At 37.6% G+C, this 25213-nt stretch overlaps 1 protein-coding gene across 1 annotated transcript in view; it reads right to left on the bottom strand.

Moving 5' to 3' along the window:
• Positions 1–25213, bottom strand: part of LOC121388126 (protein-glutamine gamma-glutamyltransferase 4-like) — a 63082-nt gene that overhangs the window by 29009 nt on the left and 8860 nt on the right. The window contains exons 5-9 of the mRNA XM_041519349.1: positions 24041–24159; positions 20470–20751; positions 19708–19820; positions 6977–7090; positions 3342–3534 (exon numbers count right to left, since the gene is read on the bottom strand). Coding sequence (XP_041375283.1) covers positions 3342–3534; positions 6977–7090; positions 19708–19820; positions 20470–20751; positions 24041–24159 — 821 coding nt within the window. The remainder of the gene's footprint in view (positions 1–3341; positions 3535–6976; positions 7091–19707; positions 19821–20469; positions 20752–24040; positions 24160–25213) is intronic.

The raw sequence follows: 25213 nt of genomic DNA, 5'->3' as shown, positions 1-25213 counted from the left end.
AATACTGTTTTCTGTTGATAATGTTACATTTTAAAGCGTGTCTTTCGATATTTAAATATTTATACTGGCCTGAAAAGTGATCGGCTAGTGATTTCCAAATCCCATCCCCCTCTAAACTGAGTAGCCGTGTTATGAATTTAATTCTTTGAGCTTTGATTTTTAACCGAACATTTACAACTCCCAACCCACCTAACCCCTTAGGTAGTTAAAGTTGCTCTCTTGATATAAAATGTGTTCTATAAGACCAAATGAAGTCTGAAATCATTATGTCAATTTGTTTAGCATATATTTCTGGTAGTTCAATTACGTTTGACAAATACCAAATTCCGCTGTTAGCCAGTGAGTTTACAACAGTTACTTTACCATGTAGTGTTAGTTTTCGTTTACTCCAAATATTTAAAAGTAATTTAATTTTTGCTATTTTTGGCTGCCAGTTATCTTTAGAAACATCAATATTGCCGAAATAAAAACCAAGTATTTTGATTTTTTCATTGGTCCATCTTATATCAAGTTGAGTGTCTTTCTAGTACCTAAGTTGAGTTTTTTCGAGATTGACTTTAGCTCCTGATGCTCGTTCATAAATGTCTACAAGTAAAAATAATTTCTTTACTGAATTAAAATCTGAAAGTGTTGCGTTTCCGTCATCAGAATATCCTACCCATTTACTTTCTAGACCATCTGGTAATTTAATCCCATTAATTTCCGACTCCACTCGAACAGCTTCCACTAAAGTTTGATTTTTAAGTCCCCTGTTGTTAGAATTTGTTTTCAATTATTATATTCGATCTGCAAAAGGTATGCTGCATTTATTTTGCCTCGACTGTAGTGAATAGTAAACATATAATCCATTTGTAACAATTGTAAATAATGTTGAGTGTATAAACTGTGTTAATTAAGAATCAATTCATTAGAAAATTTACATTTTAAAATCTATTCACTTGTATGAACATAATGGCTATCTGTATTGATATCAAGTTTTAGCGATGGGTGTTGGTAAAACGCGGACCGGATCTGAACGCTGGACAAGCTGAATTATTTCTATAAAAAAATATTAAACAAAGAGAATGGTGACATAATTTGTTTGATTTGCTGTATTTGATGTACTGAAAACATTAGAATAACGTCACGTATCTATAAGGTGTCCTCATTTTCTGAAAACAAATTGGAACATTTAGCGTAGATTTTTGCAGAGCTTACGTGAAAGCAAAGGTAGGATTAAAGCCATACTGTAGTTCATCAAGATGAACCTCGAATGCACGTGCAAGCACACCTGTGCTTGTACATGCTTTCCAGGTTAATCTTGATAAACTAAGAGGTATGCAACTGACAGTCCTTTGTTGTATGGTTTATTGTTAGTGCATATTTGATCATTAGACCTGAACTAAGTTGTTTCTGGATACATGATTCACACAGCTTATATGTGTGCCCAGGATAGCGTAACTGGGTCTTAATATAAGCACAAAAATAACTTCATAAATGAATGAATGAATCTTTAACTTAATATTTAAAAAAAGAAAAAAAGAATTCAGTATCTTAATTTAGTGGGTTTTTTTAAAACTGTCTGACCGGCCGTATCTAACTTTTATCAATGTTCACAGAAAGACAGAATTATTCTATAGGTCTTTAATAGCTGTAGGTTGAATTTGTTTTGTTTTTTAATTAAAAAAATATTAATTGCATACGATTGCTATCAAGTAGTGGTAGTCTCAAGAATAATAACTAGTATTTCAAGGATCCAGTCTTGAATGTCATTGGTATTTCACATTGTCATTGGTGTTACTTTTTTGTCATTGGTGTTACTCAAGAATATTTTAAGTGTCATTTCTCTAGAAACTTTATTTTTGAAATTTAAATTGTTTATTAAGGAAAGCATAGCTTCCACCTTTGCGACTTTGATGAAATTTATTTTGATAGGCTCCGTATTTTTAAATAATCAAAACTGCCACAGTGAATAATTTAAGTCACTTATAGAAGATATGTGTGAAAATGCCAAATTACACACTTAGGTAGTTTTTAATGTTAAAGTTATCCCAAATATGTTATTAGGGACACCTAAATATTATATCCATGTGCTTTTGATCACTACAAACCAATCAGATCACACTCCTGACCTATCCCACGTGTCCGATAACACCAATGGCATAATGAGTTTGCTCATGGAGTACGATGTGTCTGCACGCGCAGGACGATTACAGTGATGCGTGGCCAAATATGAATTTATGCTTCTTTGTCCATCTAGTTTCCAAACGCTAACAATTGTGATAATTTCTGGGATGTGGTGGCAATGGCTGGGATGTAGATATAAGGACTGGGATGAGGAGATAAGGAGTGGGATGTGGTGGCAATGGCTGGGATTTGGAGACAAATACTGAAATGTGGAGACAAGGACTGGGATGTGAAAATAATTACTGGGATGTAGAGACCAGGACTGGGATGTGGAGACAAGGACTAGACTGTGAAGACAAGGACTGGATTGTGGATACAAGAACTGGGATGTGAAGACGACTAGAATGTGGAGACAAGGAATGGGATTTGGATACAAGGGCTGGTATGTGGATACAAGGACTATGGTGTTGAAACAAGGACTAGGATCTGGAGACAATGACTTGAATGTGGAGACAAGGACTAGGATGTGGAGACAATGATTGAAATGTGAAGACAATGATTGGGATGTGGAGACAAGATTTGGAATGTGGAGACAAGAACTGGGGTGTGGAGACAAGGACTAGGATATGGAGACAAGGACTAGGATGTGGAGACAAGGACTGGAATGCGGAGACAAAGACTGGGATGCGGAGACAAGGACTAGGATGCGGAGACAAGGACTAGGATGTGGATACAAGGACTGGAAGTGGAAACAAGGACTGGAATGTGGAAACAAGGACTAAGATGTGGAGCCAAGAACTATAATGTTGGGACAAGGACCTAGATGTGAATATAAGGACTGGGACATGGTGACACAAGGACTGAGATGTAGTGGCAAGGATTGAGACATGAATACAATGTCTGGGATGTGCAGACAAGGACTGGGAAGTGGGTATGTTACTGACAGTACTAGGGTCGGGGTCTCCAGCAAAGCACAGTGGCGTATACTGCACAATAGTCCAGAGTCATACTTAGCGGAGAATACTTGAGTCGGGGGGCGGGGTAGGTGTTAAACAAAATCAATCTTGGCACAGTAATACTAAGGTCTTCTGCCTTCTTTATATTTTAAAAAAGGCACTTTGGGGTGCACACCGCCACCACCCCCCCCTCCACCCCACCCACCCCCCCACCCCACCCCCCCTCTCACCCCCTCCCACGTTGATCATCTCCAATGAGAAGCTAATCAGATAGCCTACCTGTAGTCAGAATTCCCGAGAACACCCAGCACTGGCCGTAGCGGACTGGTTTCTTGGTTTCCATGAACTGGCGCAATATCTTCACGCTGCCAGTCCACGCGCCCGGACGTTGACCCCCGTCGTAGCTGTCCGACCAGTTTCCGACGACGACACCATAGTTGGGGTCGTTAATGTTTCTGCCAGAGTGGTTCACCTACGTCAGTTAGCATGTGTAGAAAATACCACAGATAGAACAGCGGCATACACAAACACACTTCCAGCCAGTGCACCACAACTGGTATGTCAAATGCCGCGGTATTTGTTGCCTTGTCTGTGAGAGAGTGCATATAAAAGATCCCTTGATACTAATAGAGAAATGTAGCGGGTTTCCTCTCTAAATAATATGCGTAAACAAAATTACGAAACGTTAATTTGTTTGACATCCAACAGCCGATGACACATAAACCAATGTGCTCTAGTGGTGTCGTTAAATCAAAACAATGTGAACGACAAATCCGTAATACGTGGTCAGAGCTGTATCTATGCACAATGCGTAGTCGAATGGGCACTTGACAAAATAGTGGTTGATTCTATAAATCTTTATCTAGGACAGCCATTCCCTGGGAGATTCTTTACTGGAGATTTCACATACCCCTTGCACCGCCACAAAGAGGACTGCCACTCCCAGACTAGTTTACGAAATCAAAACTAGCACATGACAGACCTCATTGGAATAAATACAGCTGTGTTGACATGCACTCATGAATCATAGTGATAACAGTGATGACATCAGGTGTTCGCGAAATGTGAACATATCCTGCCCCACATCCTGGTTGCACCCGTCATGAGTACTGCCACCACAGCTGTCAAGTCTGTCACTTCATCTAAAACGATGGACAAAATAACAAATATGCAAGAATTTCACCAAAGAGATGAACATGTATGCACAAGTTCAAAATATTGAGTAGTATCAGGCATCGTTTTGTTAGTGATGCATTGTATTTAATAGATACAGCCTCCACGTGTCTGTCATAAAACGTTTTGAATGTCTCCAGGAGTCCCTAGACATCACAACCCTGAAGAATCAACTTGTGTGCCGGAATGATATGGTGTTGTTTGAAATTTGCATACAATGATCATGCCTTAACAGTGGCGGATCCAGAAAATCCATTGGGGGGGGGGGGGGGGGGGGGGGGGGGGGTTGGATGACATGAGACGGAATGCCAATGGAACTTTGGGTAAGGTTTGGAGGGGATCGTAAAAAAATGAAAATTAATATATAGCAAAATTTAGGGGTGGGTGGGAGGCGGGTCCTTGGGTTCCCCCCTAGATCCGCCTTTGCCTAAAGTATCTTAGAAGTTGCGATATGTAGACAAAAATCTGAAGCAGACTTTAACTTTAAAACACAAACACAGAATGATGTACAAGGATTGTCAGTGTTAGTGTTAGTATGCATGCATATTTTGTGTATTTGTACATGTGTGTATATAATATGTGCGAATTTGTGTGTATGTACACGTATGTGTGTGCGTGTGTGTGTACGTGCGTGTGTGCGTGCGTGCGTGTGTGCGTATGTGCGTGTGTATATGTGCGTGTGTGTGTATGTGTTTCTGCCAATGTGGTATCCTGTACAAGCCAAGGTTTCTTTACTTGGTTGCTGGATGTCAAACTGCCATTCGCGATAAAGACCTCATCTCTGCATAATTAGGAGATAACCATATGCAGTTTTTAGATTTTCGGGTGTTATTGTTTATATGATCCCGCAAATTGTCATTTTTGACCGAAGGCGTAAGCCTGAGGTTAAAAATGAAACATTTGCGGGCATCAAATAGACAATAACACCCACAAATCTAAAAACTTCATATGGTTATTTCAACTGTAAACTGAATCGTTTTTCTACGGAACTAACTGTATATTTGGTATTTCTCGAAAAACAATACTTGGCTACAATCTAACTGTAGAACCTTGAACCGTCAACTTTGCCTGTTCCAATTGATAATGACGTCTCTTTTTAACGACATCATTAGCTTTCCGGGTGTTATTTTCAGTTGATCCAGGAAAAAGAATGTAATTAACCAATCACTTGATCCCGGAAAAAGAATGTAATTAACCAATCACCAAACACACTCGCCATCAGTTTACAATGCAGATTAGAAAAAAAAAAGAAAAAAAAAATGTTTTCTTTAACGACGCACTTAACACATTTTATTTACGGTTATATGGCGTCAGACATATGGTTAAGGACCACACAGATATTGAGAGAGGAAACCCGCTGTCGCCACTTCATGGGCTACTCTTTTTCGATTAGCTGCAAAGGATCTTTTATATGTACCATCCCACAGACAGGATAGTATATACTACGGCCTTTGATATACCAGTCGTGGTGCACTGGCTGGAACGAGAAATAGCCCAGTGGGACCAGCGACGGGGATCGATCCCAGACCGACCGCGCATCGAGCGATCGCTGTACCACTGGGCTACGTCCCGCCCCACAATCCTGATTAGAATGAGAATTCGGCAAAATAGTGGTTGATCTCGTGAATCTCTAGCTATCTGTCTGGTCTACAGGAGGACAGCCACTCCCTAGGAGATCCCTTACAGGGCAATACATCCTTTTATCGCCACACAGAGGACTGTTACTCCCACACTAGTTACACTACTAAATCATAACTAGACCAGACAGAGTTTACTGACTGTAATAACTACCGCCGTCATGACATGCACCCATGAAAACAGTGATGATATCAAGTGTTCGAGAAAAGTGAACATATCCTGCCCCACCGGTGACACCCATCATTACTGTCACCACGGCTGTCAAGTCCGTCACTTCAGTTTGTTTTGTTGAAAGATGCCACTAGAGAATTTTCATTAATTAACCTTTGATAATTCGATTTATTTTTGTTTAACAGCATTCCTTGAGCGCATTGATTAATTGGTCATCGGCTATTGAAGGTCAAGCATCTGAAAAACAACGCTACATTTTCAGTTAGCAGCAAAAGGCACTTTTAAAATCACTTTCCAACAAACAAGACAGCACATATTGTTGCCTTTGAGATACCAGTAGTGGGCCACTTGTTTCATGTATCACATATACAACACCAAGACACAAATATAAGTGTACAGGGCTTATTAGTAATGGTTGTGGTGAGGGGTGGTTGCCACAACATAGCTAATATAATATAAGTACAAAATGTATGTATTTTGACAATACTACTACAACAACAACAACAACAACAACAACATCAACACAACAACAACAACAACAACAACAACTACTACTACTACTGCTACTGCTACTGCTACTGCTACTGCTGCTGCTGCTGCTACTACTACTACTACTACTATTACAACAACAACTACTATTACTGTTACAACAACAACTACCACTACTACTATTACAACTACTACTACCAGTACCACCACCACGACTACTACTACTACTTCTACTACTATTACAACTACTATTACTACTACTATTACTACTACTACTACTACTACTATTACTACTACTACTATATTAAAACTACTACTACTAGCAGTAGTACTATTACAACTACTATCACTACCACTACTACTACCACCACCACCACCACTACTACCACCACTACTACTACTACTACTACTAATAACAATAATAATAAAGCTACAAAACCTACGACTTGCGTTAGGACTCTTGTGATCTTGACAGGGTCGCCGGTTCTCCCCCAGGATCTGTAACCAAATCCCATGTACATCAGGTGCAGAGAGGCGTCCAGAATACCACGGTCAAACTGAAACAAGATATCACTGTAAGTAACAATGATCAAACTGAAACAATTACAACATTACTTTAACTAACAACGATCAAATTATATACAAATGATAACTGTAACCAAGAACGATCAAACTCACAACAACATATCAGTACATCACTGTAACTAACAATGATCAAATTGAAACAATCAGTACATCACTAACTAACAATGATCAAACTGAAACAATCAGTACATCACTGTAACTAACAATGATCTAACTGAAACAATCAGTACATCACTGTTACTAACAATGATCAAACTGAAACAATCAGTACATCACTGTTACTAACAATGATCAAACACACAACAACATATCAGTACATCACTGTAACTAACAATGATCAAACTGAAACAATCAGTACATCACTGTTACTAACAATCAGTACATCACTGTAACTAACAATGATCAAACACACAACAACATATCAGTACATCACTGTAACTAACAATGATCAAACTGAAACAATCAGTGCATCACTATTACTAACAATGATCAAACTGAAACAATCAGTACATCACTGTAACTAACAATGGTCAACACTGAAACAATCAGTACATCACTGTAACTAACAATGATCTAACTGAAACAATCAGTACATCACTGTTACTAACAATGATCAAACACACAACAACATATCAGTACATCACTGTAACTAACAATGATCAAACTGAAACAATCAGTACATCACTGTAACTAACAATGATCAAACTGAAACAATCAGTACATCACTGTAACTAACAATGATCAAACACACAACAACATATCAGTACATCACTGTAACTAACAATGATCAAACTGAAACAATCAGTGCATCACTGTTACTAACAATGATCAAACTGAAACAATCAGTACATCACTGTAACTAACAATGGTCAACACTGAAACAATCAGTGCATCACTGTAACTAACAATGATCTAACTGAAACAATCAGTACATCACTGTAAGTAACAATGATCAAACTGAAACAATTACAACATTACTTTAACTAACAACGATCAAATTATATACAAATGATAACTGTAACCAAGAACGATCAAACTCACAACAACATATCAGTACATCACTGTAACTAACAATGATCAAATTGAAACAATCAGTACATCACTAACTAACAATGATCAAACTGAAACAATCAGTACATCATTGTAACTAACAATGATCTAACTGAAACAATCAGTACATCACTGTTACTAACAATGATCAAACTGAAACAATCAGTACATCACTGTAACTAACAATGATCAAACACACAACAACATATCAGTACACACTGTAACTAACAATGATCAAACTGAAACAATCAGTACATCACTGTTACTAACAATCAGTACATCACTGTAACTGATCAAACACACAACAACATATCAGTACATCACTGTAACTAACAATGATCAAACTGAAACAATCAGTGCATCACTGTTACTAACAATGATCAAACTGAAACAATCAGTACATCACTGTAACTAACAATGGTCAGAAACAATCAGTACATCACTGTAACTAACAATGATCAAACTGAAACAATCAGTACATCACTGTTACTAACAATGATCAAACACACAACAACATATCAGTACATCACTGTAACTAACAATGATCAAACTGAAACAATCAGTACATCACTGTAACTAACAATGATCAAACTGAAACAATCAGTACATCACTGTCACAATGTAACTAACATCACTGTAACTAACAATGATCAAACTGAAACAATCAGTGCATCACTGTACTAACAATGATCACTGAAACAATCAGTACATCACTGTAACTAACAATGGTCAACACTGAAACAATCAGTGCATCACTGTAACTAACAATGATCTAACTGAAACAATCAGTACATCACTGTAAGTAACAATGATCAAACTGAAACAATCAGTACATCACTGTTACTAACAATGATCTAACTGAAACAATCAGTACATCACTGTAACTAACAATGATCAAACCGAAACAAGCAGTATATCACTGTAACTAACAATGATCAAACTGAAACAATCAGTACATCACTGTAACTAACAATGATGTAACTGAAACAAGCAGTACATCACTGTTACTAACAATGATCAAACTGAAACAATCAGTACATCACTGTAACTAACAATGATCAAACACACAACAACATATCAGTACATCACTGTAACTAACAATGATCAAACTGAAACAAGCAGTACGTCACTGTAACTAACAATGATGTAACTGAAACAAGCAGTACATCACTGTAAGTAACAATAATCAAACTGAAACAATCAGTACATCACTGTAACTAACAATGATCAAACTGAAACAATCAGTACATCACTGTAACCAACAATGGTCAAACTGAAACAATCAGTACATCACTGTAACTAACAATGGTCAAACTGAAACAATCAGTACTTCACTGATACAAACAATGATCAAACTAAAGCAATCAGTACATCACTGTAACTAACACTGATCAAACTGAAACAATCAGTACAACACTGTAACTAACATTGATCAAACTGAAACAATCAGTACATCACTGTACCTAACAATGATCATACTGAAACAATCAGTACATCACTGTAACTAACAATGATCAAATTGAAACAATCAGTACATCACTGTAACTAACAATGATCTAACTGAAACAATCAGTACATCACTGTAACTAACAATGATCAAATTGAAACAATCAGTACATCACTGTAACTAACAATGATCAAATTGAAACAATCAGTACATCACTGTAACTAACAATGATCTAACTGAAACAATCAGTACATCACTGTAACTAACAATGATCAAATTGAAACAATCAGTACATCACTGTAACTAACAATGATCTAACTGAAACAATCAGTACATCACTGTTACTAACAATGATCATGTTTTTTGTCTTCTCGCTGGTTACCTAAGGAAATGTGTTAGACAACAGTGAATAGTTAACTATTACCAGTACTGATAAGCTTGCTGGGTAGTTTTCATGAACAGTAAACTTTGCTGTACCAGGTTCCACATTTCAAATAATACTTTTGAATTCCTATCTTTTGGACTAATAACAGATGTTACTAAAATATTCTTCTGAAGCATTACCAATAACAGGAATGACAGCTTCTGCACAATAAAGTGGTGCGGAGTTGTGTCAACTTTCAGTACGTTAAAACAGAAGCCATTCAATTTTGTGACTATCGGTAAGGGTAGAAAATCTACCCTTTTATCACCTTAAAGAACTGCAGTAACTGCAAAGTAAATTCAGAAATAACGTTTTTCTTGAGAGGTATACTTTAATTAATTTATTTATTCTAATATTATCATACTGTGATATAACCAACTACCTCTATAGGTGCCATAAAATCGTTATAACTATTGCGATACATTTGATATTATTTAATTTTACCCCCCCCCCCCAAAAAAAAATGGTTAAGAACAACACAGATATTCATGGAGGAAACCCGCTGTCGCCACTTCATGGGCTACACTTTTTGATTAGCAACAAGGGATCTTTTATATGCGCCATCCAACACACAGGATTGTACATAACACGGCCTTTGTTACACCATTTGTGAAATACAGGCTGGAACGAGAAATAGCCCAATGGATCCACCGACGGGAATCGATCTTAGATACGTTCCGCCCCTGGATTCTCAAGGTATAATAGTTTTTTTAATTATGAATAGGTGTGTGTGTGGGGGGTGGGGGTGGGGTGGGGGGGGGGGTGGTGAGCTATTTTCTTAAATTTACTAAAAAAGGAGAGGCTTGTTCAAAGACATCAGCTTATTTCTGGTAAAACATATTACAAGGAAACAACAACGTATAAAAATTGCAATGTGCGAAACAGTACCGCGGTTCGTATAGATTTGCAATACTGCGGCATACCGGTTTATCGTTGCAGCACTAATATTAAAACGGACTGGCAAATGCATTACTATTAATTAATTAAAAATACTTTCTAAATTTGTAAATGGACCAATATGGTCAAAAAAGATCGCGAGAATTGGCTGATGACGGCGCACTGAATGAAAAATGGCAACTCTGTTTTTTCACGTTATTTATATTTCAAATATGGAAGCATAAGGACATCATAACAATTGAAATAATAGCTGACTTCGGCACAGTTGAATATATCTTATACAGCAGATGATTAAAAAGGTAACTGTTCCAGTAGTTATTCCTATAAATTTAGCAGTCTACAGATTGCTACAAGGTGTTTAAATACTACCTCCAAGATACGGTGGTACAAACTTCATTTGTTTTTCTTTATTATTATTCATATTTTAAAATCTTAATAAACATCTAATATTTATTTGAATAAAACACTGAAATTAAATGCTGTATTAGTAGACAGTATTTTGACGTTCATTAATGATCCATGGGCGTACATAGGATTTTGAAAAGGGGGGTTCCAATACATAGGATTTTGAAAAGGGGGGTTCCAAAATAGATTGCAGAGATATTGGGCATATATTTCTATGTTGAGTAAATATAATAATGTCAGATATCAATGTCAGATATATTAAATTATAAAAAAGCGATTTCGGGGGGGGGTTCGGTCGAACCCATTGAAACCCTCCCCCCCCCCCCCCCCCCCCCCCTATGTACGCCCATGTGATCTGCCTTTTATTTTACGGTTTAAATTTTTACAACTCTCATCTGCTTCCATAAAGAAATATCGACATGTAATTTTACAGTTTCACTGACATTACTCATTATTTGCATATACATGTAAATATAAACATGCACATACATACAACAGTTTGACATATGTTTCGGGTTTGATGTTTATAAAATACGAAAACTACAGTTGTTTTAATGTACATACAGATGCTGGGCTTTTGTATAAAAATGCGAAAATAAAATTTAAAAACAACATGTATATACTTCAATTTCCATGGCTGGTTGCTGTCTGTAGTTCTGCTTGTCGAACTGGGAAAGTAATTAAACTCTAGGTGGGTTAATTGCTAAAACAACTGATAAAATCTCAAATGCCCCGATTTAACAGAGCCCGCGATTTAACAGAAAGCAGTATACATGGTCATATTTTTTTGCTTGCAATGTTTCCAGCAAAGCAGACCACCCAATTGTTTACCCTGAAAGACTGTTCTAACAAATAAATAACAAAGCAAAAGTATGTTGTGCGGAGTCATGTCCATCCAAATTCAAGACCTTAGATCCCGGACGATAAGGAGACTGGTGTACTTCCATATTAGTCCTAAAATGGACGGCAATCACAGGACTCATTTTGGCTTCGAATTCAATCAAATATCACACATCTTAGTGTAATTTGTTTGACTAGTTCGTCACGTTTGACAGGCATGTCATTTTATGACATCAGTTTCAGTAGATAAAGATATGTGGGAATAATACCCCGCCTCTACCCCTCCTATTCTCCACTCCGACCCCAGTCCCACCCAAACCCACGATGGAATGTTTTAATGGAAAATAATTGTATGGGGTATTTCAAGCTCTGACTGTGAAAAACGTTTCATCAGTGAGAGTACATTTTATTATCTTATATTGATTTACTCATCCAGCATTACTATATGTGCAACAATTAAAAAGGTGTAATGACTTTTAGATTATTATGTAGTAATTTTTCCTCTAGTTCCAATGTATTTAAAATTCCGTTTTAGTACTTGTCACGGGGATTCTATAATTCCCGTAACTGAATAAAACACGATTATCAAAATGTCTCTCCTACTTGTATATCTATTAGATCTCTCTGTAACAGGCTGTTAACCCTAGTATGGCTCGTCTCTAGGTATGATCAGAGATAACGATCTTATATAAAGTATATATTAATATAGCATGTTAGTTCTCTAGAAAACACAACAAAAACACAATACACTTTGGAATCTGTATTATCCTACGCTGACAAATGTACAGCCGTAGTAGTAAATTAATAACAGCAATAATAACAACCCAGAACTGATCACTTAATTAGTTAATCTCTAGGTGTCTAGTTACACAATATGCGAATCACTTCACCGTTACACCACACCCACACGTGTGATAATTGAGAAACGCTTACAGGAGAAGTTAATTAATAAAGGAATTACAACACCATCCCTAACTGGTTAATTTTTAATTAACTATTACTACTCGTTCAGTAACGTGTAATAATTTAGGTACGCTTCCAGGGGAACTTAATTAATAAAGGAATTACAGCTCTATTCCTAACGGGTTAATTTTTAATTAACCCTTAACTACTCTTTCAGTAATCTGTAATACAAAATTAATACTGGTACCTATCACAATAAAGACAATAACCTACAGTTTACCTAGGGTCTTCTAGGATGACTGGCTAAGCTTTATATTACCAAATACTCATATAATGTTAGAACAAAAAGTCTACGATTTACTTCGTCAGATGACCGAAGACACTGTCTAAAGAATATTGGTATAATACAGTATTAAAATATTTAAAGTCACATCAATCACATCAAGGTTATACACAGAGCAGAAATGATATTTACCAAGTCCTAACGGACTACGTTCCCAGGAAGCTTCCTAATTCGTTCTCCTCGATATCTCTAAAACACAAGCTATTTATTATAAATCAGGATTTTGCCTGGGAGTACAAGGCGGTACCTCACGTATCATCTCATAGTCTGACTCTACTAGAGTCGGTATTATTTCTCTCTGATCGTCAGACTTACTGACGCCATCGTCGCCAAAATCACGGTTGTAAAACCGCACTCGCAGAGGTATTACGTAACTACTCGCCACATGGCCTCCGCAGCTGGACTAAGTGCATATTGGAATGTCCGATCGTGCGAAGTATTACGTAACAAGTTGCCCATCTGGGCTACGGGCAATAAACTGCACACGGCCCTCTAACACAATTAAAATCGCCACAGGCGAAACAAATTTAAGAGCATGTACCGTGACACCCCCCCACCTCAAAAAGGATATTTCCTCTACTCTAGGAATAGGGAAATATACTACATTAAAACAAAAAGGTGCGTTAACCGACGCATACGGGCATTTATAACACATGTAATAATAAGGTGACTACCAGTAATCACACTGAGTCTCTGAGTCCCTGGTATACAAAATAAAATATATATAAACAAAACAGAAATAAAGAATGTCAACACATTATCATAACGTTCAACTTCGGGACAGGGCATCAGCGATTACATTGGATGTGCCCTTGATATGTTCAATGGTAATTGGGTATTCTTGCAGAAGAAGACTCCACCTCAAAACTCTCTGGTTGGTGGCTTTCATTAGGTGGTCCAGTCCGACTTCGTCTTCTGGGAACAGCACAGCTCCAGCACCCACGTCACTGGCACACACAGCTAGCTTGAACGGTATTCGGTAGTCTGGTGCTGCCATCACGGGAGACGAGTAGCGCCTCTGCTTGAGACGGTTGAATGACTTCTCGCATTCACCTGACCAATGGAACTTCGTTTCCCTCTTTTTCAGCGTCGCACGTTTTCCAGGTCTTCTCCGACAGGCATGCTGTCGAATCGGTGTAGCGTTGGGTTCCAAGCGCACATCCTGGATTAAGGTATTGGTGACCGTTGGAAAGTCCTGACAAATGGAAACATTGTCTTGTATCAACGTAGTCAGCTTTGCTCGCTGGGGGTTCAAGTCTGCTAGAATCTGGCCGTTGGCCAACTTGACCTCTGCAGTCTTGACGTCATCACAGGAAATTGAGTGTCTCTCAATTTGGACCGGTCTCTCTGGAACTATCGGCAGTCTGTCAAAATAACCTTTTAGCAAATTGATGTGACAATACCTACGTTTCCTAACCCTATCAGGAGTGTTTATCACATACCCTGTCTCATTAACTCGTTTGTGCACAACATAGGGCCCAAAATACCTGTTCTGTAATGAACCCCGTTTAATGGGAAGGTACAGCAGCACCTTATCCCCTGGTTTAAATTCCCGACTCTTAGCCTTCCTATCAAACACTGATTTTATTTTGCTCTGAGCATGGCTCAGTTGCTTCCTAGCCTTCCTATCAAACTCTGATTTTATTTTGTTCTGAGCATGGCTCAGTTGCGTCCTAGTTAGTTCGGTCGCCGGCAACCTCCGATCTCTAACTCTCTTATTTATTAATACTCCCTTGTCCACAGTTAACAAGGTAGTGCGAACTGCCAACAATTTTGGATCAGCCCCCTGCTCTAGAATTAACTCTTGTCTATTACAAGGTAAATCCCCTCTAACAAACACAACTGGTTCAATTCCCCTCTGCGGGAGATCAACAGGTTCCACCACATTTAATTTGTCAGTTGACTTATCTACCATTTTACTGATAACCTCATCCACTCCAATTTCATGGCTCACACACGTATCAGACAAATCACAAATATCCTCTAGGTCCCGTGCTAACCTACTGGCCATAGCCCTAGTCTCTACACACGCAGGATAACTAATCTCATCAACCTCACACTCTTTTATGGGTAAAGGGCTGTCTTTCATTAACAATTGGTCACATTTCGGCTGACAACACTGACTAGTCAAATCATTACCCAACAAAACTCCTATGTTTTCAACAGGCAAGTCCTTCACAACACCCATAACGACTGGTCCCGTCAGAAACTTCGAACACAAGAAAACCTTATGTAACCGGACAACCATATTTTCTCCAGTAACCGAGGTTAAAACCAAACTACGTCCTATGTCTGAATTTTCAATACCAGCTAAACACTCTTGCGTGATCAAACTCTGACTACACCCGGTATCTCTATAGATTGATATAGCCTTAGGCCTCAATTCTTGTTTCACATCACAAACCATACCAGTGGACACATACGGGTTTACTTTCTCTGCCATGGGACTAACCATTAACTCTCTCGCTAACGGAGCTGACCTCACTAAACCGACCACTTGCGCATTATCGCGTTTCTTTTTAAAACAAGCCCCGATAAGATGGTTATCCTTTTTACAGTAACTGCAATGTGGACGAAAAGTTCGTGCATTGGCTGATAATGCAGGTCTATCCTTACTTTGCCCACCAGGTGCATTCCTTGCCTGACTAGCTGACCAACTAGATGACTCTCCCCGATAGTTACTTTCCCGGGAAAAACCTGGCTGAAATTTCTTTTTATCACCCTGTTGTAAAGAGCTACCCTGTACTGCCTGAGCTTTGTGTATTAACACGTAATCATCTGCCACTATGCCTGCCTCCTCTATCCTCTTGACATCACGATCCTCTAAATGAATACGTAAGCTAACTGGTAATCCATTTTTAATGTCCTGTAAGATCAACAACTCCCGTAACTCGGTATATGACTCTACCTGATGAGAAACAACCCATTTATCAAACATCCCTGCCTTCTTAGCCACAAATTCACTATAAGACTGACCCTGCGTTTTTCTCAACTCGCTATACCGTAAACGATAATCCTCAGGACGTAATTCATACGCCCTCAACACTGCCGTCTTAACTAGGTCGTACTGACTTGCTCGCTCATCACTCATTGAATTATAAGCTATACTAGCCTTCCCCTTAAAGTTAGACACGGCTAACAATGTCCACTTAGACTCCGGCCAATTTAGCAGCTTAGCGGCCCGTTCAAAAAGTTGAAAGAACATGTCTACCTCCTGATCGTCAAATACAGGCACTGATCTATAAGCCTCCGACGTGTTAAAACCATTTCCTGCCTCACGTCTAACTTCTTCAGTATTCAGCTTTAACTCATGTTCCACTTTTAATTTTTCTAACTGGAATTCTCTATCCCTCTCTTCTCTTTCTCTCTCTCTCTCTCTCTCTCTCTCTCTCTCTCTCTCTCTCTCTCTCTCTCTCTATCGCTATGTCTATCTTCTCTATTTCTCTCTTCTCTTTCTCTCTCTCTATCTCTCTCTCTATCTTCTCTATCCCTATCTCTATCTTCTCTCTCCCTCCCTTCTCGTTCTCTCTCTCTCTCTCTCTATCTAATGCACGTTCTTCTCTTTCTCTCTCTTTCTCTTCTCTTTCGTACTCAAGCTTTTTAAAAGCTAATTGTTGTTCCACACTTAACTCATTTATCTCTATCTCTGGAACACTCTCACTGTCTTCCATAACAGGCCTATCACCAAAAACTTCCTGGATAATAATTGTCTTTATATCACCTAAGGTTTTAGCTGATGTTAAATCAATTTCTCGCTCACCCGCGATTTCAACTAACTCGGCCTTACGTGCTCGCTTAATCTCCACTACACTGAGCGTAGGCCTATCCAGCAAATTCTTATCCATGTTTAGATATGACGCACTTAATATTAATTAATTTTCTAGTGAACAACGTGCTACTTCTGGTTAATTTTTAAAATTAATTTATAAAGCCCCCATTTTCAAACAATACTTTTTTAAATAGGCATGTCCCGCCCCAATTTTCTACTCCTGTCACGGGGATTCTATAATTCCCGTAACTGAATAAAACACGATTATCAAAATGTCTCTCCTACTTGTATATCTATTAGATCTCTCTGTAACAGGCTGTTAACCCTAGTATGGCTCGTCTCTAGGTATGATCAGAGATACGATCTTATATAAAGTATATATTAATATAGCACGTTAGTTCTCTAGAAAACACAACAAAAACACAATACACTTTGGAATCTGTATTATCCTACGCTGACAAATGTACAGCCGTAGTAGTAAATTAATAACAGCAATAATAACAACCCAGAACTGATCACTTAATTAGTTAATCTCTAGGTGTCTAGTTACACAATATGCGAATCACTTCACCGTTACACCACACCCACACGTGTGATAATTGAGAAACGCTTACAGGAGAAGTTAATTAATAAAGGAATTACAACACCATTCCTAACTGGTTAATTTTTAATTAACTATTACTACTCGTTCAGTAACGTGTAATAATTTAGGTACGCTTCCAGGGGAACTTAATTAATAAAGGAATTACAGCTCTATTCCTAACGGGTTAATTTTTAATTAACCCTTAACTACTCTTTCAGTAATCTGTAACACAAAATTAATACTGGTACCTATCACAATAAAGACAATAACCTACAGTTTACCTAGGGTCTTCTAGGATGACTGGCTAAGCTTTATATTACCAAATACTCATATAATGTTAGAACAAAAAGTCTACGATTTACTTCGTCAGATGACCGAAGACACTGTCTAAAGAATATTGGTATAATACAGTATTAAAATATTTAAAGTCACATCAATCACATCAAGGTTATACACCGAGCAGAAATGATATTTACCAAGTCCTAACGGACTACGTTCCCAGGAAGCTTCCTAATTCGTTCTCCTCGATATCTCTAAAACACTAGCTATTTATTATAAATCAGGATTTTGCCTGGGAGTACAAGGCGGTACCTCACGTATCATCTCATAGTCTACCTCTACTAGAGTCGGTATTATTTCTCTCTGATCGTCAGACTTACTGACGCCATCGTCGCCAAAATCACGGTTGTAAAACCGCACTCGCAGAGGTATTACGTAACTACTCGCCACATGGCCTCCGCAGCTGGACTAAGTGCATATTGGAATGTCCGATCGTGCGAAGTATTACGTAACAAGTTGCCCATCTGGGCTACGGGCAATAAACTGCACACGGCCCTCTAACACAATTAAAATCGCCACAGGCGAAACAAATTTAAGAGCATGTACCGTGACAGTACTTGTGTATCTGCTGGATGTCATTTTAAAATTCCGTTTTAGTACTTGTGTATCTGCTGGATGTCATTTTAAAATTCCGTTTTAGTACTTGTGTATCTGCTGGATGTCATTTTGAGCAACACAACTACTGTTCTCTTTGTTGCATTACAAAAACGTTTAAAATTAAATATTGTTAATGGATATAAAACATGATTAATTAGACTACACACGGAAAAAAGGAAACATCATAATGATTCATACACCTATTTACTTTATGGTCTGTGGATCAAACTTTTGTCCGGTAACGTATACGCATTTATTTTTTGATTGTGTACACGTCCAAAATTTAATTAAACAAGTCGAGCAATGGATAAAAGAAGCTGCAGACATTATAGTTATCTTCTCTCGTACCAGTTTTCTTCTTGGCCTCTCAAAGAACAATATCATAATTGACATTATTGCTCTTTTGACAAAGCAATTTATATATAGTTCAAAATGTCTGAAGAAATCACTAGATATTAAAATATTAAAAATTCATATACATTCTTATTATATATTAGAAAAAAAAATGTATTCCAATAAAATCAAATATAATGAATTTATTAAAAGATGGAGTGTATACGTCATCCACCACTGACAGTATCTAAGTATTTATTACCATATATACATGTATAAGAAATTGTGAGTGTTTCGTGCCGAGTGAGGTTCAATGACGTGTTGGCAAGAGGTTTGTTGTTTTATTTTATATTAACTAATTTTGATCTGTATGTATGTATAAAAAAATATATATACACTATGTGAAAATGTGACCAAAAATTAAAAAAACAACTTCAAATAATAATGTTTTATAACCTAGATTTAGATTTGCGGATGTTATTGTCTATTTCATGCCCGCAAATGTTTCATTCAAAAATCACATTTGTGGGATCAAATAGACAATAACACCCGCAAATCTAAAAACTCCATATGGTTATCTCCTAACTGACGATACCGAAAAACACTCTGGTAATAACCGCTATATATCTATAATATGTGAAAATTAGTGTGATAGTCACCTGCCCAAAGTTCCACTTCTTGGCTCCAGGGGTGATGTAGTTTCCCTTGTACAGGACGCCAGAGTCGTTGAGGACGTACTCGTCTAGGTGATCCGGCATGTACACGTCGTCATCTGTGAGAGAAGTGTTTTGTTTAACGACACCACTAGAGCACATTGATTTATTAATCATCGGCTATTGGACGTCAGACATTTGGTAATGTTGACATATAGATGAAGACGGAACCCGCTAAATTGTTACACTAGTAGCAAGGGATCTTTTATAAAGTTTGTTTTATTTAACGACGCCACTAAAGCACATTGATTTTTTTTTATCTTATCATCGGCTATCATCGATCAATATCAGCGTCTTCGGTGCATAAAACCTGATATTGCCCTCAATGACGGTTAATAATGGATAAGTCAAACCGTATACATACGGAGTTTTAATGCTCCAGTCATGAATTTTAATTTTGATTCGGTTATCTTTTTTTTTCTTTGCTTTAGGTTTTCGTTTTTTCTTTGGGTTTGTTGTGTCCCTTTCTGTTCGTTTGTTGTTTAATTTCGTTTCATTGTTTGTGTCTTCCTTCTTTTTCTTTTTTGTTTGTTTTGTTTTTGCTTTTGTTTTATTTTGTAGTTTATGTGGGGGGTTTTTATTTTCTTTGTTCGTTTTGTTTTGTTTTGTTTTGTTTTGATTTTTGTTTTGTATTTGTTTTGTTTTTGTTTTGTTTGTTGTTTTGTTTGGGGTTTTTTGGATGGTGTTGGATAGGTGTGGGTGTGGTACCTTTACACCAAGGATTGAACAGTATAATGACGTCTTCGGGACTCTCGTATTGCCAGACCTCGACGTCATCAGGGTCGACGTTGCTCTTGTGTACGACCGTCTTGATACACATCTCCCACTCGCCGATCTGGCAGTTGCATGGTGGGAAGACGTCGATGTCGACCGTGTTGCCTTGACGACCACTCATCGTCGCCCCCCACTTGAACGGCTTGTAGTCGTACCGCCCCTCCCCCTGCAGAGGGAGCACCACGAAGCTTCTGTCCGTTATCGAAGGGTGCTTGCCTGAGAATTTAACATTCTTATACAAACATATTGTTTCTTTAAAGTTGAAACAACAATATTGGGCCAAGAGAATGAAAGTTATAGATTTGCGTCCGAACAATTTTTAATTTTTCATTATTCATTATTTTTATTGATCTAATATTTCCATAGTAGATTCAAGTCCAAATGAGGTCGACACATCAAGAGTTCGGCAATTTTCGTCAATGTTTGGAATATACTGCTTCCTGCTTGAGGATTCAATGCTCTACTGGGCTACACTTCAGAATTTATGACGGAGATGCAGTTTTGGCGCGAAGGACCTCGTAGAACTTGAATTTGTGTGATGATCATTAAGTGCCTTTTTTGTGCAAATAATGAAAATTTTCAGCGGTACCTTTCACGGCATGCGGGCGGTGGACGTAAATCTATAACTTTCATTCTCATGGCCTTGTGTTATTTTCACATTTATTTTAAGAAATAACTAAAACTAATCGATCCCACGCATAAATAATACTAACTTTTAAAAGTGATATACTGGACGAAAAGAGGGGTTTCCCGAATACGTTATGGCTAAAAATAGCATGGTCACCATCTTTGTTTCTTTGTCAGTTGTCTGCAAAGAATTATGAGAGAAAAAAAAAAACTTAGTGAGTTGAATATGTACGCATAAAGCAGTGACGTCACTGGTTAATGCGTGTGACACACTCTACAGATTCCTCCGTAAAATATATCTTTTTTCTACTAGTAAATGGAATTGTTTGGTTGTAATTTGCATATGCATACAGCTGAAGGTATAAGCTTTATGTTTCAAAGCAAAAATTAATAAATATTATTGCAACTTTGACATAGCACCTTTAAGCGTTTTATCGTTATGGTTATGTAAATTATTGAGAAACAACTATCAAAGAACAAAACAAAAAAACCAAACCACAACTAACTTATTACCGTTATGAACTGTACCATACATACGTTTAAGAATGTATTCGTTTATAAGTACTTAAATCTGTATTAAATATCTGTAACATTACATAATATATTGACATGCGTGTTTCTATGTGTATGTGTATGTGCATTTTAATTAATTAATTTAATGTCAACCATCTTGTCAGGTGTCATGACCGCCGGAACTGAGGCGGCAGGGGCGGCGACCGCCGCTCTAATAATTTAACATTCATAGAATTTCCTCATTCATAAAATTTTACTATTTTACAAAATTTCCTCATTCATAGAATTTTACTACTTTACAAAATATTGCAAAACGGCCTGGGTCCAAATCAGTTTTGTCATTATAGATCAATATTAGATTTATGTATAGATCTAAATAATTAATATCCCTATCCGATACGCCTGCCATGATATGCTAAAGTCATTTAGGAGATAACCATATGGAGTTTTTAGATTTGCGGATGTCATTGTCTATTTGATCCCGCAAATGTATTTTTTTACCTCAGGCTAACGCCTTCGGTCAAAAATGAAACATTTGCGGGCATCAAATAGACAATAACACCCGCAAATCTAAAACCTCAATATGGTTATTTTCATTGTAAAATGAATCTTTTTTTCTACAGAATTAACTTTATATTTGGTATTTCTCTGAAATCATGACACTGATCAACATACTTTTGGTGATGCCCGCAACCAGCGAACGTTGTTTTCAGCCTTGCGAAGAGTAAAAACATACCTACGTACCAGTATGTGGCAGAAAAGGTTAAATCACCGGATGCTTTTGCACGTACATAAGGACAGATTGGACAGCTTGGCTATGAAATCTGTAGGCAAAGCATTTTGCTGCGGTCACAACAAAAGTGTGTCCAACTTCGGTAAATTAAACTAAAAGCTCCTTAATGTTTTATTATATAATTTACTTTTCTTTTTATATAACATAGCAACAAATTTTATCACAATCAAAGATTATTTATTATGTCCAGAAGCCATTAACATCGTTTTTTCAGTATCTGCATTTCAAAATTAGTTATTGTAAACTGATGGCGAGTGTGTTCTGTATTGTGATTGGTTAACGACATTCTTTTTCCGGGATCAAATGAAAATAACACCCGGAAAGCTAATGACGTCATTAGAAAGTGACGTCATTGGCAATTGGAACAGGCCAAGTTGACGGTTCAAGGGTCTACATTTAGATTGTAGCCAGGGCCGGTATTTATAAAGATTCTTAAATGCTTGAGAATTATTAAATATAAGAAAATTCTCAGAATTCCTAAGAATTACTCTTAAATGTAAGAATTTAAAAATAATTCTTAGAATCCCTAAGAATTTCTCTTAAATGTAAGAATTGCTCTCAGATTGCTCTAAGAATTGAGAAAAAGTTAGGAGTCATATGAAGGACTCTTAAGTTGGGTTAAGAATTCTTATCTCGGACAAAAATGGCTGCTATAATAGGGATTGAAGGGCGACGCAGACGAATATTTTCTCTCGTCCACCAAACGAACAAGACTCAATGTTTCATCTTCAGTCCAGTTCGGTTTACACTTCGGTTTGCTTGCTTCCATCATGTTGCAGCTATACTCGTTGACGTTTGACAATTCGTCTGCTTGTTTTGCCACGTAATATTAAATATAAACGGGAATATCCCCTAACAACGAAAGGAATTCCATCTGAGAATTTTCTTAATGTAACTTAAGACTAAGCTAAAAGTTTGTCTCAGATGAATTTTAAAAATAATGTTAAGAATATTTTTACACTCAAAGTATTTTTAACATTCTTAAGAATGTTTTGAGAATTTTCTTTAAAAATTCTAAGAATCTTTATAAATACCGGCCCAGGTATTTTTTTCAAGAAATACCAAATACCAAATATACAGTTTACTCTGTAGAAAAACGATTCAGTTTACAATGGACATAACTAAATGGAGTTTACATTTGCGAGTGTTATTGTCTATTGTCTCCGCCGTGCCTGCCATTGGATGTCAAACATTTGGTAATTCTGACTCATCAGAAGAAACCCTCTACATATGTCAAGCACCCAACCGACTGAGATATGTCCCGCCCCACGACTGGTATAATACAGCTGTTGTCTCACCAATTTTAAACACCAGCCTCAGATCAAGTACAGCTGTTGTCTCACCAACTGTAAACACCAGCCTCAGATCAAGCGAGCACCCAACCGACTGAGATATGTCCCTCCCCACGACTGGTATATTACAGCTGTTGTCTCACCAATTTTAAACACCAGCCTCAGATCAAGTACAGCTGTTGTCTCACCAATTTTAAACACCAGCCTCAGATCAAGCGAGCACCCAACCGACTGAGATATGTCCCGCCCCACGACTGGTATATTACAGCTGTTGTCTCACCAATTTTAAACACCAGCCTCAGGTCATGCTTGGTTGGGTCGTACGGCCAGTTCAGAGTTACCGTGATGGCGAAACTCTGACCTCTTCGTACAACAAACTGCGGATCGAACGGGTTATCTCTGAAAAATAATAAACAGGAAAGGAATGTTAGCCGAACGATACCCCGACAACGTTTGGATATATTCTACGAAGAACTCCTCTTGTCATCTCGTCACTGTAAATACCCATTGTACAGTCATTCCTCATGCTGTCATTTGTCGGCCTGAGCGTACCGAAATATACATACTCAACAACGAAAGTTTAGCTAATGTTAAAAGAAATGGCATAACATTGATAAATTAGCCTATCTTTATTAATTAGTTACATCTGAAACGTTTATCATTTACAAACAACATAAACTCATCAACCTTTGCCTTAACACAACAGGAGGACCTGGTTTTCTTTTAAGTTTATTCAACCATGGCAAATTTAGACGTCATAAAAGATATTTACTAAACTTTCGTTGTTAAGTATATGTATAGATACATAGTTTAATAAGAAACTCATAGAAGAAAGGCAAACTAGTTTTTACGCATCCCAGCACATTGTTTAATCAGTGGCTATTAGTAAAGGAAAGAAATGTTTGAAAAGACATTCCAACATATAGTTTGATCAGACTGATAGAAGAAAGGAATGTCAGTTTTATACACCACAGCACATTGTTTAAGGAGCTGTTATGGAAGGAAAGAAATGTCTGTTAATGATATCTACCAGTCTAAGCGGCGATTACTAGGAATGTCTGTTAATGATATCTACCAGTCTAAGCGGCGATTACTAGAAATGTCTGTTAATGATATCTACCAGTCTAAGCGGCGATTACTAGGAATGTCTGTTAATGATATCTACCAGTCTAAGCGGCGATTACTAGAAATGTCTGTTAATGATATCTACCAGTCTAAGCGGCGATTACTAGAAATGTCTGTTAATGATATCTACCAGTCTAAGCGGCGATTACTAGAAATGTCTGTTAATGATATCTACCAGTCTAAGCGGCGATTACTAGAAATGTCTGTTAATGATATCTACCAGTCTAAGCGGCGATTACTAGAAAAGGAAAGGATGTGGCTGCTTAGGTTTAAGCTGACTGCATAGACGTCAGAATCTGCGGGGGCACTGACCCTCAACTCTGAGGGG

This window comes from Gigantopelta aegis, chromosome 14 (genome assembly GCF_016097555.1).
Source record: "Gigantopelta aegis isolate Gae_Host chromosome 14, Gae_host_genome, whole genome shotgun sequence".
NCBI lineage: Eukaryota > Metazoa > Mollusca > Gastropoda > Neomphalida > Peltospiridae > Gigantopelta > Gigantopelta aegis.
This window is presented reverse-complemented; position numbering and strand designations above follow the sequence as displayed.